Source organism: Terrapene carolina, unplaced genomic scaffold (assembly GCF_002925995.2).
Source record: "Terrapene carolina triunguis isolate 2854851 unplaced genomic scaffold, T_m_triunguis-2.0 Scaffold833, whole genome shotgun sequence".
Classification (NCBI taxonomy): Eukaryota; Metazoa; Chordata; order Testudines; family Emydidae; genus Terrapene; species Terrapene triunguis.
Window position 1 is genome coordinate 2,277,704 of NW_020665184.1, and position 12,476 is coordinate 2,290,179.

At 70.1% G+C, this 12,476-nt stretch overlaps 1 protein-coding gene across 1 annotated transcript in view; it reads left to right on the plus strand.

The window, feature by feature from the left end:
• DOCK6 (dedicator of cytokinesis 6) overlaps positions 1–12,476 on the plus strand; it is a 46,917-nt gene that overhangs the window by 17,527 nt on the left and 16,914 nt on the right. The window contains exons 15-26 of the mRNA XM_026660560.2: positions 3,820–3,937; positions 4,728–4,798; positions 5,105–5,243; positions 5,530–5,631; positions 6,117–6,203; positions 6,847–7,078; positions 7,925–8,086; positions 8,621–8,796; positions 9,141–9,245; positions 11,131–11,226; positions 11,589–11,729; positions 12,072–12,185. Of these exons, the coding sequence (XP_026516345.2) occupies positions 3,820–3,937; positions 4,728–4,798; positions 5,105–5,243; positions 5,530–5,631; positions 6,117–6,203; positions 6,847–7,078; positions 7,925–8,086; positions 8,621–8,796; positions 9,141–9,245; positions 11,131–11,226; positions 11,589–11,729; positions 12,072–12,185 (1,543 nt within the window). The remainder of the gene's footprint in view (positions 1–3,819; positions 3,938–4,727; positions 4,799–5,104; positions 5,244–5,529; positions 5,632–6,116; positions 6,204–6,846; positions 7,079–7,924; positions 8,087–8,620; positions 8,797–9,140; positions 9,246–11,130; positions 11,227–11,588; positions 11,730–12,071; positions 12,186–12,476) is intronic.

A 12,476-nucleotide genomic window follows, 5' to 3' on the forward strand; every position in this document is an offset into this window, starting at 1 on the left:
GGGCTGGGATAGCGGGGGCTGCGGGTTGGGAGTGAGGGGCACCGGCGTGGGGGGCAGGGCTGGGATAGCGGGGGCTGCGGGTTGGGAGTGAGGGGCACCGGCGTGGGGGGCAGGGCTGGGATAGCGGGGGCTGCGGGTTGGGAGTGAGGGGCACCGGGGGGGGGGGCAGGGCTGGGATAGCGGGGGCTGCGGGTCCGGAGTGAGGGGCACCGGCAGGGCTGTGTTGGGTGGGGAGGGGAGCTTTTCCCCAATGCCCTGGTAGAAGCCAGAGTCACTTTTTCTCCAATAAGCCCCAGGAGGAGGGCAGCTCCCCCCTGCCCCCGGGTTCATTTATTTCCCAGGAGAGATTGGGGGCGGGGGGAGGCTCCGGCGCTCGGTGCCGGAGCCCTCGTGAGGCGTGTCCGTCCCTCGGGAGCCGGGGGTCCTCCCAGGTCCAGCAGCCCGGCCCGCGCTGCCCGGCCCCTCGTCGCAGTGGCCCCTGGAGCTGGGGTCTCCTCGCGGCGGGGCGGCTCCGTGTGGTTTTCCTCGGCCGTCCCGTGGGGCCCGCTCACGTCCTGGCGCCGGCGCGAGCCTCCACCTGCCGGGGGGGAGCGGGCAGCTGAGAGCAGGCGGGGTCTGGGCAGTGATCGGCATCCTGGGGGGGGGACTGACTGGCTTTGCAGGGAGACCACCTGGGCCCTGCCCCCGCGGGCAGCACCCAAAGGAGCCGACCCCGCCCGGGCTCCGGACAGACCCATGGTCCCCAGCCTGGCTCAGGCCCCCTGGCTGCAGAGGCCGGGGGCAGGGGGGTTGTGCCTGAGAGCCGGGGATCGTGGGCGACCTGGGCTAGCGGCTAGTGCGATGGCCACGGGGCACCTGGTTCTAATCCTGGCTCTGCTAGGCCCTCTCTGCCTCAGTTTCCCCGTGGGTAGCGGCTGTGCCCCCCATGCTCGCCCGAGCCGAGCTCCCCCTCCCCCCCCCCCCCCGCGGCCGTGCCCCCCCCCCCCGCCCGGGCCGCGCCCCCCCCCCCCCCCCCCCGCGGGGGCCTTGCCTGCTCCCGGAGCTGGGCCAGTTGCTCCGCCTGCCTGGCCGCTTGCTGCTGCTGCTGCTGGGCCGCGTCCGCCAGGGCCTGGAGGGTGAGGTTCTGCCGCTCCACGTGCGTCTGGGGAGAGGCGGGGGTCAGACGCACCCGGGAGGGGGTCCCCCCATGTGTGGGGCACGTGCCAGGTGACCCTTTGCTCCCCCTCCCCCTCCAGCTGCTCTCTCCCCAGCCCCCCTTGTCCCATCGCCCCGGAGCTGAGGGCCCAGCAGCCCACTGTTGGGGCCCGGATCCCAGTGGGGGTCGCTCCCTCTCCCCCCCCCCCGTGATCGGGCCGTGCTCAGCCCCCGGGGGAGAGTTGAGCCTGCGGTTCAGAGCTCCCCCTGCTGGCAGCAGCGGTGGCGGCGCAGGCCGGGCCAGGGCTGGGTTTAGGGGTGTCTCACGCCTGGGCCCAGAGCGAGCGGGGGTCAGGGCAGCGTTTGGAGCCGGGAATTCCCGGGGCCCAGGCGTGTCCGTTACCTTGAGAGCAGCCAGCTCCGTGGCCCCATGCCGGGGGCCCCTCCCCGCCAGGCCAGCCAGCGTATTCTCCAGCTCCTGCACCCGCTCTGCCAGCAGGAGGCGCCCCGCTAGCGTTGCCTGGAAGACCTGAGCCGTGCTGTGGGTCTGTAGCCGCAGCGCCGTCTCCTCGGCCTGGCGGGGGGAGAGCAGAGCTGTGGGGCGACTGAGCCGGGGCTGGGGGGGCTCGGCCCTGGGGTACTGCAAGGGGGGAGAGCACCAAAAGCATCCTGCCGTGTGCCTCGGTTTCCCCATCTGGGGCTGGTAATCCTGCCCTGCCCTCGGGGCTGATGGCGAGGGGCTGGGTGAGCCCTCAGTTGGGCAGATGAAGCCGGAGACTTGGGGGTTAATAGACACCTGGCCCCTGCCGGGGAGATGCCCCCAAATCCTCTTAGCCCCAGGGCCAGGATCCGGCGGGCTCACCCGCCTCCCGCAGGCTTTGCAGACTCTAAACCATCACCCCCTGCTGGACAGCTGGGGAAACTGAGGCGCAGAGGTGAACCTCGAGGTTTCAAGCTGAGGAAGTGCCAGAGCCAGGAATAGAACCCAGGTGTCCTGGCTCCCAACCCCCCCCTCCCCTACTTCCCCCAGGTGGGTACCTTGAGCCCCTCCACTGCCCCGCGCAGCTCCTCCATGGCCTGCCGGGCCTGGCGCGCCTGGCGCTGCAGGGCCCCCAGCAGGAGCTGGCAGCGCCCGAGCCGGCGCCCGGCCTGCTCCAGCCGCTGCCCTGTGGCGCCGTAGTTCTCATGCAGTGCCTGGCTGAACTGCAACACCCCATAGACCAGGATGTCCACCTCGTCCTGCGGGGCCACCCCCGGGGGGGGCCGGGCCGCGCCAGGGGGCAGCAGGGCCAGCAGCAGCGCCAGGCTCAGCATCGCTCGGGCGCCGGAGGGCAGGAGACGGCCTTATATGGGCCTGGGGGCGGGGGGAGGTGTGGGGCAGGGCATTGGGTGTCTGGTGAGCGTCTCCTCCCCGCCCCCCGGGCTCCAGTGCCAGCAGACTTTGGCAGCTGGCGCGGGTCCAGCGCCCTGTCCTGACGGCTGCCCTGGGGCACGGAGCCCCTGGCCGGGGCAGGGCAGTTGCGAAAGGGGATTGCGTCAGAGAGGCAGCGGCGGGCAGTGAAGGGTTAATAGCGGAGCCGGCTCGTGCTCCTCAGATTCCTGCAGCCGGGTGGGGGGCAGAGCCCCAGCGGGCAAACGCAGAGCTCCTGAGACACGGCTAGACCCTGCTCCCCTCCCGGAGCCGGGGAGAGACCCAGGAGTCCTGGCTCCCAGCCCCCCACCCCCCTCTAGCCACTAGACCCTGCTCCCCTCCCGGAGCTGGGGAGAGAACCCAGGAGTCCTGGCTCCCAGCCCCCCACCCCCCTCTAACCACTAGACACATCCCCCCTCCCGGAGCCGGGGAGAGACCCAGGAGTCCTGGCTCCCAGCCCCCCACCCTCCTCTAACCACTAGACCCTGCTCCCCTCCCGGAGCTGGAGAGAGAACCCAGGAGTCCTGGCTCCCAGCCCCCCACCTCCCTCTAGCCACTAGACCCTGCTCCCCTCTCGGAGCCGGGAAGAGAACCCAGGAGTCCTGGCTCCCAGCCCCCCCACACCCCTCTAACCACTAGACACCGCTCCACTCCCGGAGCCGGGTAGAGAACCCAGGAGTCCTGGCTCCCAGCCCCCCACCGCACTCTAACCACTAGACCCCGGCCCCCTCCCAGAGCCAGGGAGAGAACCCAGGAGTCCTGGCTCCCAGTTCCCCCTCCCGCTCCCCTCCCAGACTGGGGTTCCAGCTGAGACAGGATCTGGGTCAGTCCAGTCCAGTGCAGGGTAGCAGGGGAGGGCACCTGAGCTGGGGGGGGGTCTCAAACCAAATTCCCCCCCTTTTTTATCCCCCTCCCCCACACTCCTGGCTCCCTGCTGCCCGTTGGCTCGTGGCCTGCCCAGCTGCCTGGCCGCCCCGGAGCGGCCTCGTGATCCGTTCCATCAGGGTCACCGGCGGGCAGCCACGTGCGGGCGGGGGTCAGGAGGTACCACTGCACAGCCGGGGAGCTAGGACGCCTGGGTTCTCTCCTCTGCCTTGGCACCAAGCCCCTTCCCCTCTGGGTGCCTCGGTTTCCCTCCCTGCAATGGGGCCGCTGCTCTCCCCCGCAGGCCTCTGGGAGGCAGGACCCTGTCCCAGCCCGCAGCGGTGTGAATGGGCATGGCCGCGCCCACCCCCCCACTGACCCCCTGCGTGTCTCTCTCCCGCCCCCCCCAGGAACCTGCTCTACGTCTACCCCCAGAGCCTGAACTTCAGCAGTCGCCAGGGCTCGGTGCGCAACATCGCCGTGAAGGTGCAGTTCATGGCGGGCGAGGACCCCAGCCAGGCCCTGCCGGTGAGTGTCGGCCCCAGCCCCGAGCTTCCCGGAGCGACAGCCAGCAGGGCACGGCCGGGTGTCTGTGCCGATGGGGAAACCGCCCGTCCCCGAGGGACGCGACCGGCGTCGGCCTGACACACCTACCCCCAGCCCGGTTCGGGGGCAGCGGAAATGGAGCTGAGAAAGGGCCACAGATCATGGGGTGAAGCTGAGATGGGGCTGGCTCCCGCCGCTGAGCGCTGACACCGCCCCTCCCTGCTTGCAGCCCGGAAGCAGAGTCTGGCCGAGCAGGAGGCTGGGGGGCCCTGGCCCTACATCAAAGCAGCAGCCCAGGGGCGGGAGGGACGGGGTACCCTGGGGGTGCTTGGCCCGCGGCGCCAACAGGAACCCGCTCTTCTCAGGGCTTCACCGAGCCGCAGCCTCCAGCCCATCTCGGGATTTTCAACCTGATCTCGGATTTCAGGGGCCTGGCTGGAGAGTTTTGCCCCCTCTGGGCTGCCCGGCCTGAGACACCCCAAAAACGCTTCGGGGGGCGGGCACGCGTTGCCTGTAAACTCAGGGCCCTTCGACATGCTTCACATCAGCCCTGAGATCAGGTGGGGGGCCCCCAGCTCGGTGATGCTAAATGCGGGCCCCCGAAACTTCCGGCCAAAGGTTAACTCTCTCCAGATCCCAGGGAGGTTGGGCCCGGTGCCTGAACCCCCCCAGGCAGCACTGTCCCTCTCCCATCTCTTGCCGCTGTGTCAATCTGTGGCTGTCCCGCCTGTCTGCCCCCCCCTCGCCCGGTGTGATGTTTGGCTTTCACCAGGTGATATTCGGCAAGTCGAGCTGCAGCGAGTTTACGAAAGACGCCTACACCGCCGTAGTGTATCACAACAGGTGAGCGCTGCCCACCGAGCTGTCCAGGCATGGGCGGGGAGGGGCTATTTCAGTTAATACGGTAACCCGTCTAGGGGTGTCTGGGGGTGGGGGGCTATTTCAGTTAATACGGTAACCCTTCTGGGGGTGTCTGGGTGGAGGCGGGTGCTGGGCCGGGCCGGTCTCTGCCATGGGTCTCCCCAGGGCAGCCCCCCAGCCTGGAGATCGGGAGGGTTTCAGCGCCTGAGTGTGGGGATCGGGGGGTGCCCCATGCAGACGCCTCGGGGCTCCTTGGCCACGGGGGGCCTCACTGCTGCTGCCCCCCAGGTGCCCCGAGTTCTACGAGGAGTTCAAACTGCGGCTCCCGCCCGCCCTGACAGACAATCACCACCTGCTCTTCACCTTCTACCACGTCAGCTGCCAGCCCAAGCAGAACGCGCCGCTGGAGACGCCCGTCGGCTACACGGTCAGCCGGGCTGGGGGGCCTCCTCGCTGCCCCCCGCCCCAAATCGCTGCCCTCGGAACCTCTCCAGCCCTGGGGCCCCGCCCCCCGGGAACCTCCCCAGCCTGTGTCCCTGCCCCCCGGGAACCTCCGCCGCCCCTTGTCCCTGGCCTCCGGGAACCTCCCCAGCCCCTGGGCCCCCCGTCCACCCCATGTCCCTGCCCCTGGGAACCTCCCCAGTGCCTCGGACCCCCCAACCCACATCCCTGCCCCTGGGGCCCCCGGTCTCATCCCTGCTCTCTCCTGCCAGTGGGTCCCGCTGCTGCAGCACGGCCGCCTGCGGACGGGGCTCCTCTGCCTGCCCGTGTCGGTGGAGAAGCCCCCACCCAGCTACTCCGTGCTCACCCCTGACGTAAGTAGGCGCGGCAGGTCCGTGGCAGCCCTGGGCACATACACCTGGGCCAGCTGGAGCCAGTGTTCCGGCCCCTGGCCCTAGGGGGCACCGGTCGGCTCGGGGGGAGGTGGGCGTCCAGGCCGGCAGACCCAGTCTGGGACCTCCCAGCACCCTCGCCCGGGCTGGGCTGGGCTACAGGGACCTGCCCCAGTGAGGCCGGGATGGGGGTGCCAGCCCCCTTGAGACAGGGGGCTTTGTCGGGGGAGGGGAAATGTCCTTCCTTTGGGCACCACCCACCCTGCAACTGGCAGGGAAACTGAGTCATGGGGGCGTGGTCAGATCCCGGGGGGGACCACCGCTGCACCCCTGCCTGGCATCCGTGCCCTCTGCCCATGGGGATGGGGTGGGAGCAGGCGTGGGGGCTGGGACCCGGGTGAGGGAGCAGTGGGGGCAGGGGGAAGGAGTGGGGTCCGGGGCCCACGGTTCTCCCTCCCTGCCGGCAGGTGCAGCTCCCTGGCATGAAGTGGGTCGATAACCACAAGGGGGTGTTTCACGTGGAGCTGCGGGCCGTGTCCTCGGTGCACACGCAGGTGAGGGCGGGGCTGGGGCGGACATCCTGGGGGGCTGGAGCTGTCTGGTTCCCCAGCAGGGGTGGGGAAGTGGGGGAATGGGGGGTGCTGGAACTGGGCTCCCCGGGGGGCAGGTCAGGGGGTGGGGTGGGTAGGGAGGCTGGGGGTGCTCTGTACGGCTTCCCAGGGGCGATGTGGGGCACCGTGTCTAGTTGCTGCATGTGGGGCGCTTTGCCAGGCTGAGGGGTGCCTGTGGGCCTGGCTGAGGATCTGGGCCCTGCCCCTCGTCCATGGGCACAGCCTGTCTGTGGGGCTGGGATCGGCGTCTGTGCCCCCTGGCTCCGGACCCGCCATCCCAGCTCTTGGCATCAGGCCATGCCCGCTCGCGGCCCCTCCAGCCCCATTCTGCCAACGTACCCAGCGTCTCTGTGGCTGACGGGTCTGATCCCTCTGTGCCCGCGCTACGTACCCACCGGGGTGGCCCGTGGGGAGCTAGAGCCTGGCGTCGGGGGTCAGGACTCCTGGGTTCATTTCCTTGGTCCCCCCCCTGCAATGGGGGACGCTAGTGCAAGAGGGCAGAGCGGCGCCGGCCAGTGCTTGGAGATCCCGGGGGCGGGAGCTGGGGCTGGAGCCCCCCGGTGCCACCTGCCCCGTCCCCCGGCAGGACCCCGCCCTGGATAAGTTCTTCACGCTGGGCCACGTGCTGGAGGAGAGCCACTTCCCGGTGCGGCTGCGGGACGCCGTGCTGACCGAGAGCAGCGTGGAGGGGGAGCTGCGGGCCAGCGTGGCCGGGCTGCGGGGGGCCGGGCTGGGGCCACTGCTCGCCCACTGCCACCAGGTCCTGGACAAGCTGCTGCTGCTCATCGCCCGCCCGCCCATCATCGGGGGCCAGATCGGGGGGTGCCCCCCCCCCCCCCCCCCCCCAGCTGCCGGGACCGCGCCCTGTGATCGGGGGGGTGCCTGGCCCCCCACGCCGCGGGGACCTCGCCCTGTGATCTGGGGGGAGCCTGGCCCCCCCACCCTGCGGGGACCTTGCCCCCCGATCGCCAGGGGCCGGAGCAGCGAGTGCCGGGCTTAACAGGGTCTGGAAAGAGTGTGTGGGGGGGTCTGTCGTTTTCTGCAGATCGAATTCTGCCCCCTCTCACCCTACCTCTGCTCCTGGACATTTCACTCACCCCCTTTCCAGGCCTGGGGTGGCTGCACTGGGGCCCTCTCCCCTTTCTCAGGCCAGGTGTTGTTGGCAGGGGGGTGCGGAGCCGCCAGGCTCTTTGTCCCGTCCCCCCCGCCGCTACCGCCCCCGAGAACGGCGCTAACCCCTAAGGGGAGGAGGGGAGAGTTCTGCAGCTGCTCTGATTGGCTGCTCTGCCCCAGGAGGCGGGGCAGAGGGGAAGGCAGCCAATCAGAAGGGGCGTTTTGCACAGTTGATTTCCCGGATGTTACCCGGGGCGCGTGACGTCGGCGTGCCGGAGCCCCCACAATCGGCCCGTGCCCCAGGGGAGCACTAGCCCTGCTGTCCCCAAGGGGAAACTGAGGCACCGGGCAGGGCCGTGGCTTGCACGCGATCAGCCAGCAGGCCAGAGGCAGAGCCAAGGAGTCCCGTGTGCCCGTGCAGGGCTCCCCGCACTGGGCCAGGACTGATGGGGACCTGCTCCCGTGCCCCAGGGAGAGGAACCCAGGAGTCCTGCGGCCCAGCCCTGCCCCGCTCCCCGGCTCACTCCTGCCCCCTTCACTTCTTCCCCCAGTCAACCTGGGCCGCACCGCCTTCGAGGCCATGGCCGTCATGGTGAACCAGATCCACCAGGGACTGGAGGCCAGCCAGGGCCAGCACGGCCACAACCCGCTGCTTGCCGCCTACATCCACTTCGCCTTCCGCCTGCCCGCCGAGCCGCCGCCAACGGGGGACGGTGAGCTGGGGGCACAGGGCCCCCGGGGGGCTCCTCGGCTGGGGGAACTCCAGGCAGCCGGCCCCTTAACATCCATGGGGCTGTGTGTCCTGGGGGGGGGCAGGGGCGGCTGCTGGGGGCCAGTTCCCAGGGGTGTGGTGGAGGCAGGGGCTGCTTCTGGGGAGGGATGAGTGGGAGGAGGAGTCCAGTGGGGAGGGGAGGGCTGCTCCCAGAGGGGTGGGGTCTGATCCCAGGAGGGGTCTTCTGGGAATGTTTCCTCTGGGGGATCCTCGGGAAGGGGGGCAGAGTTGGACAGGGGAACCGGGCTGAGATGCAGAACTCCTGGGTCCTATCCCCGGCCCTGGGAGGGGAGTGGGGTCTGGTGGTTAGAGCAGGGGGCTGGGAACCAGGACTCCTGGGTCCTATCCCCGGCCCTGGGAGGGGAGTGGGGTCTGGTGGTTAGAGCAGTGGGCTGGGAGCCAGGACTCCTGGGCTCTCCAAGGGGGTTAAAATGCCTCCCCACCCCCTTGACTCCCCCGGGTGTGTTTGTTCCAGAGGCCGGGACGCCGCCCCAGGGGGCTGCCATCCAATGCGCCACCCTGTCCCGCGCCACCGGCCGCCCCGCCAGCCTCAACCTGTCGCGCTCCAAGAGCATCAGCAACAGTAACCCTGACCTGGCCACCACGCCCGGCTCCCCCGACGACGAAGTGCAGCAGATCTTGGGCAGCAAAGTAAGGCCGGCGCTGGCTGTGCCCCTGGGGAGGGGCGCCCGGCTCTGCCGCTCACCCTGGGCGCTCTGCACCCTCCGGGGTGGAATCCGCCCCCCGGGATCCCTGCAAGCTGCCGGTCGGGGCACGGCTGCCCCGTCCCCTGCCACCTTCCCCGCTTGGTGCTTTCGGGCTGGGCTGCGCTGGTGGCGGGTCGCTCTGGGTTCCCGGCTGAAATCCCGCGGTGGGCAGGGGGCTGGCTGGGCCGGGGGTGGGTGGGTGGGGGGCTCCCACTCTTGGCTCTGAATCCGCCCTCCCCCCGGTGACGGTTCTCGCTGCTCTCTTCTCTCCCGCTGGCCGCGGTGCAGGGGATCGACCGCTCGCACTCCTGGGTGAACTCGGCCTACGCCCCCGGCGGGCCCAGGGCCGTGCTCCGCCGGAACCCGCCCAGCTCCAGCGCTGACCTCAAACAGGTGCCCCTTCCCCTTCTCCGCTTCGCTTGCAGCCCCCGCCCCGGCTGGTTCTCTCCGCGCGGCGCTGACCCCTAGTGGGGGGGAGCGAGGACTGCGGCGCCACTTCGCCCGGGGGGGGTGGGGAGAACCGGCGCAGACCCCCATGGGGCACTGGTGGAGGGGGGCTGGTCCATCACATCTCTCTTCTGCTCCATCCGCTCACTCCATTAACTCCTCTCCTCCATCATCACCGCCCGCCGCGTCCCACAGGCCTGCGAGCGAAGCTCTAACCGCCTCTCCTCCTTCCTGGAGCGCTCCTCCGCGCCCGCCGCCCCCACCAGGCCGACCGCCAAGAAGGTAGAGGGGGGGGAGGGCGGCCGAGCAAAGTCTGGGGGGCGGGGGAGGGGATAAATGGTTCTTGCCCAGCTACAGCTGATCCTCAGTCTCCTGGAATAGACACTTCCCCCCCACCCCCCGCATCCGCCCATGAAATAGACTAGGGGGGGGGGGGGGTGTCTCATGATCAAAGCACGGGGCTGGGAGCCAGGACTCCTGGGTTCTCTCCCCGGCTCTGAGAGGGGAGTGGGGGCTAGTGGTCAGAGCAGCGGGGGCTGGGGGCCCGGACTCCTGGGTTTTCTCCCCGGCTCTGAGAGGGGAGTGGGGGCTAGTGGTTAGAGCAGGAGGGATGGGAGCCCGGATGCCTGGGTTCTCTCCCCGGCTCTGAGAGGGGAGTGGGGACTAGTGGTCAGAGCAGCGGGGACTGGGGGCCCGGACTCCTGGGTTCCGTCCCTGGCTCTAGAAGCAGGAAGTGATGTAATGGCTAGAGCTGGAGCACTGGGAGCCCTGTGTCCGGTCCCCTGCCCCCAGCCCGGCCACTGACGTCCTGTGTGGCCTGGGGTACGTCACGTCCGTTTTCCGTGCCTCAGTTTCCCCATTGATAACGCTTGCCGTAGCCTCACTGGGGCGACACGAGGCCTAGTTAACGAACGCCAAGTACGTGCTTGGAGCCCTGCCCTGGAGCTCCCAGTGTGTCGTTAAAGCCTTGAATCGGGACCGGGCTCTGATCCCGCCCGCGGCCGATGCATTAATCAGAATCGCCGAGCTCCAGAGTCGCTCCCAGCCCCGGGTGCCCCCGGCCGGACAGAGAGAGAATCCGGGTCTGGGGGAGACGTCTCCTTTCGGACAGGCTCCATCTATCACCCGCCAGCTAAAATCTCCAGCCTGTTCCTCTCCATCCATCTTCTGCCCTGCACCCCTCGTCTCCTCCTCTGCCCTGTCTGAGCCCAGCCCGGCCGCCTCCCTCGCCGGCGTGCCATGGAGCGCTCCGCTGGGCCGCTTTCCCCTCCAGGCTCACAGCCTCAGGCCGGCGGGGGGTCCCGCTAGCCGAGGGCAGGCCCGGCGCCTGGCGATAGCCGTGAGCGAACGGAGGGGCCCGGTGTGTTACGGGGGGAGACGCGCTGCAGACCGGCAGCGCCGTGCTGGGGCCAGGCGAACCCAGGGTCTGTCCCGGCCGGAGCCGCTAACGCCTCCACCCCGGAGCGTTCCCGCTGCTCGATCCGCCCGGGCAGGCGTCATTGGGAGCGGGGAACCATGCCCAGGCCAGGATAACTGCTGGAGCCAGGGCTGGCTCATGGCAGCGGGGCTGGACCGACGTAGCTCAGTCTCCCTGGGCCTCAGTTTCCCACCTGGCCGCGGGGGGGTGGGGGGGGGAGGGGGCTGTGTGGATTGCAGAGCAGGGAGGGTGATGGGAGCCGGGGGGTAAATCGGTGTAGGAGCAGTGGGGGGAGGGGGAAGACACTCGATGCCCCAGCCCAGGAGGAGACGAGCTCCCCCCCCCGGCGTTACCCCCTTGGTGCTGCCGGCCCTGCCCCCTGCCCCCAGTAACCGCCCGGCTGTCTCCTCCCAGCTGCTGCACGAGGAACTGGCCCTGCAGTGGGTGGTGAGCACCGGCGCCGTGCGCGAGGCCGTGATACGCCAGGCCTGGTTCTTCTTCCGGCTGCTGGTGAGTGCCCGGGCAGGGCCCCCCGTCGGCCTTGGCCTGGCAGCCCCCCAGTATCCGGGCTCCCTCCTCCCGTCGGCCTTGGCCTGGCAGCCCCCCAGTATCCGGGCCCACTCCCCCCGTCGGCCTTGGCCTGGCAGCCCCCCAGTATCCGGGCTCCCCCCGAAGCCCCCATTAACCCTCCCCCGTATAGTGCTGTCCATATAGTACGGGGGGGGGGGGGTGTCGCTGTCCCTGGGCTCATGGGGCGGGGAAGGGGCCGGCGGGTCCCGCTGGGGAGGGAGGCTCCAGGCGGCGGTTCTGGTGGCTGGCGTTCCCGGGGGTCCCCGCAGCCCGTGCCCAGCGCCGGCACCTCTCGCCCGCAGGGGAAGAGCCTGGCCCTGCACCTGCACCAGGCCCAGAAGCTGGAGGTGCCGCGCCGGCTGCGCTTCCCCAGCCGCTTCGTGGACGACATCGCCGCCCTGGTGGGCACCGTCAGCATCGAGATCGCCAGCCGCTACCAGAAGGTGGGTGCCCCCGCCCCCCTTCCCGCTTAGCTACCCCCCACCTTCATCTATCCCCTGCTCATCTGTCCCTCCAGGTATCCAGCCAGCCCCCTGTAACCCCCCAGCGTGTCCCTCCCTCCATCCCCAGCCTGTCCAGCCCCCTGTTGTCCATCCATGGCCCATGCCCCCCGGCCAGCCCCCCTATTATCCATCCACATCCCCTGTCTGTCCCTCCCTCAGCCTGCCCTTGCTCGCCCCAGCCCGGCCTGCTCTCTCACCCCACCCGTTGCTCCTGGGCTGCTTGGAGCCCCGTGTCCCTGGGGGGCATTAACCCCCCCCGTCCCCCCGGCCTTGTCTCCGCAGGACGTGGAGCTGGTGGAGCACCTCAACAGCAGCCTGGCCTTCTTCCTCAACGACCTGCTCTCCCTGATGGACCGCGGCTTCGTCTTCAGCCTCGTCCGCCTCTACTACAAGCAGGTTGGCTGGGGCGGCCTCCCCATGGGACATCCTGCAGCTGGGAGTTCCGCAGGCTTCAAAACCCCCAGGGTGTGGGCGGGTCTCCGCTTTGAGCTGCGGCCTCACAGTTGGGGTGGGGATGGGCCTCCGGGCTACGGGAGACCAGCCAGTGAATGCCCAGAGCTGGGGAGGGGGTGGGCACGGGGCATCGCGGCGTGTACAGCTGGGCCCGGGGGCGGGCGAGAAAGGGGATGATCAGAGGGGGACAGCTGGGCTGGCAGGGACAGGCAGGAAAGGGGGTGATTGGGGGGG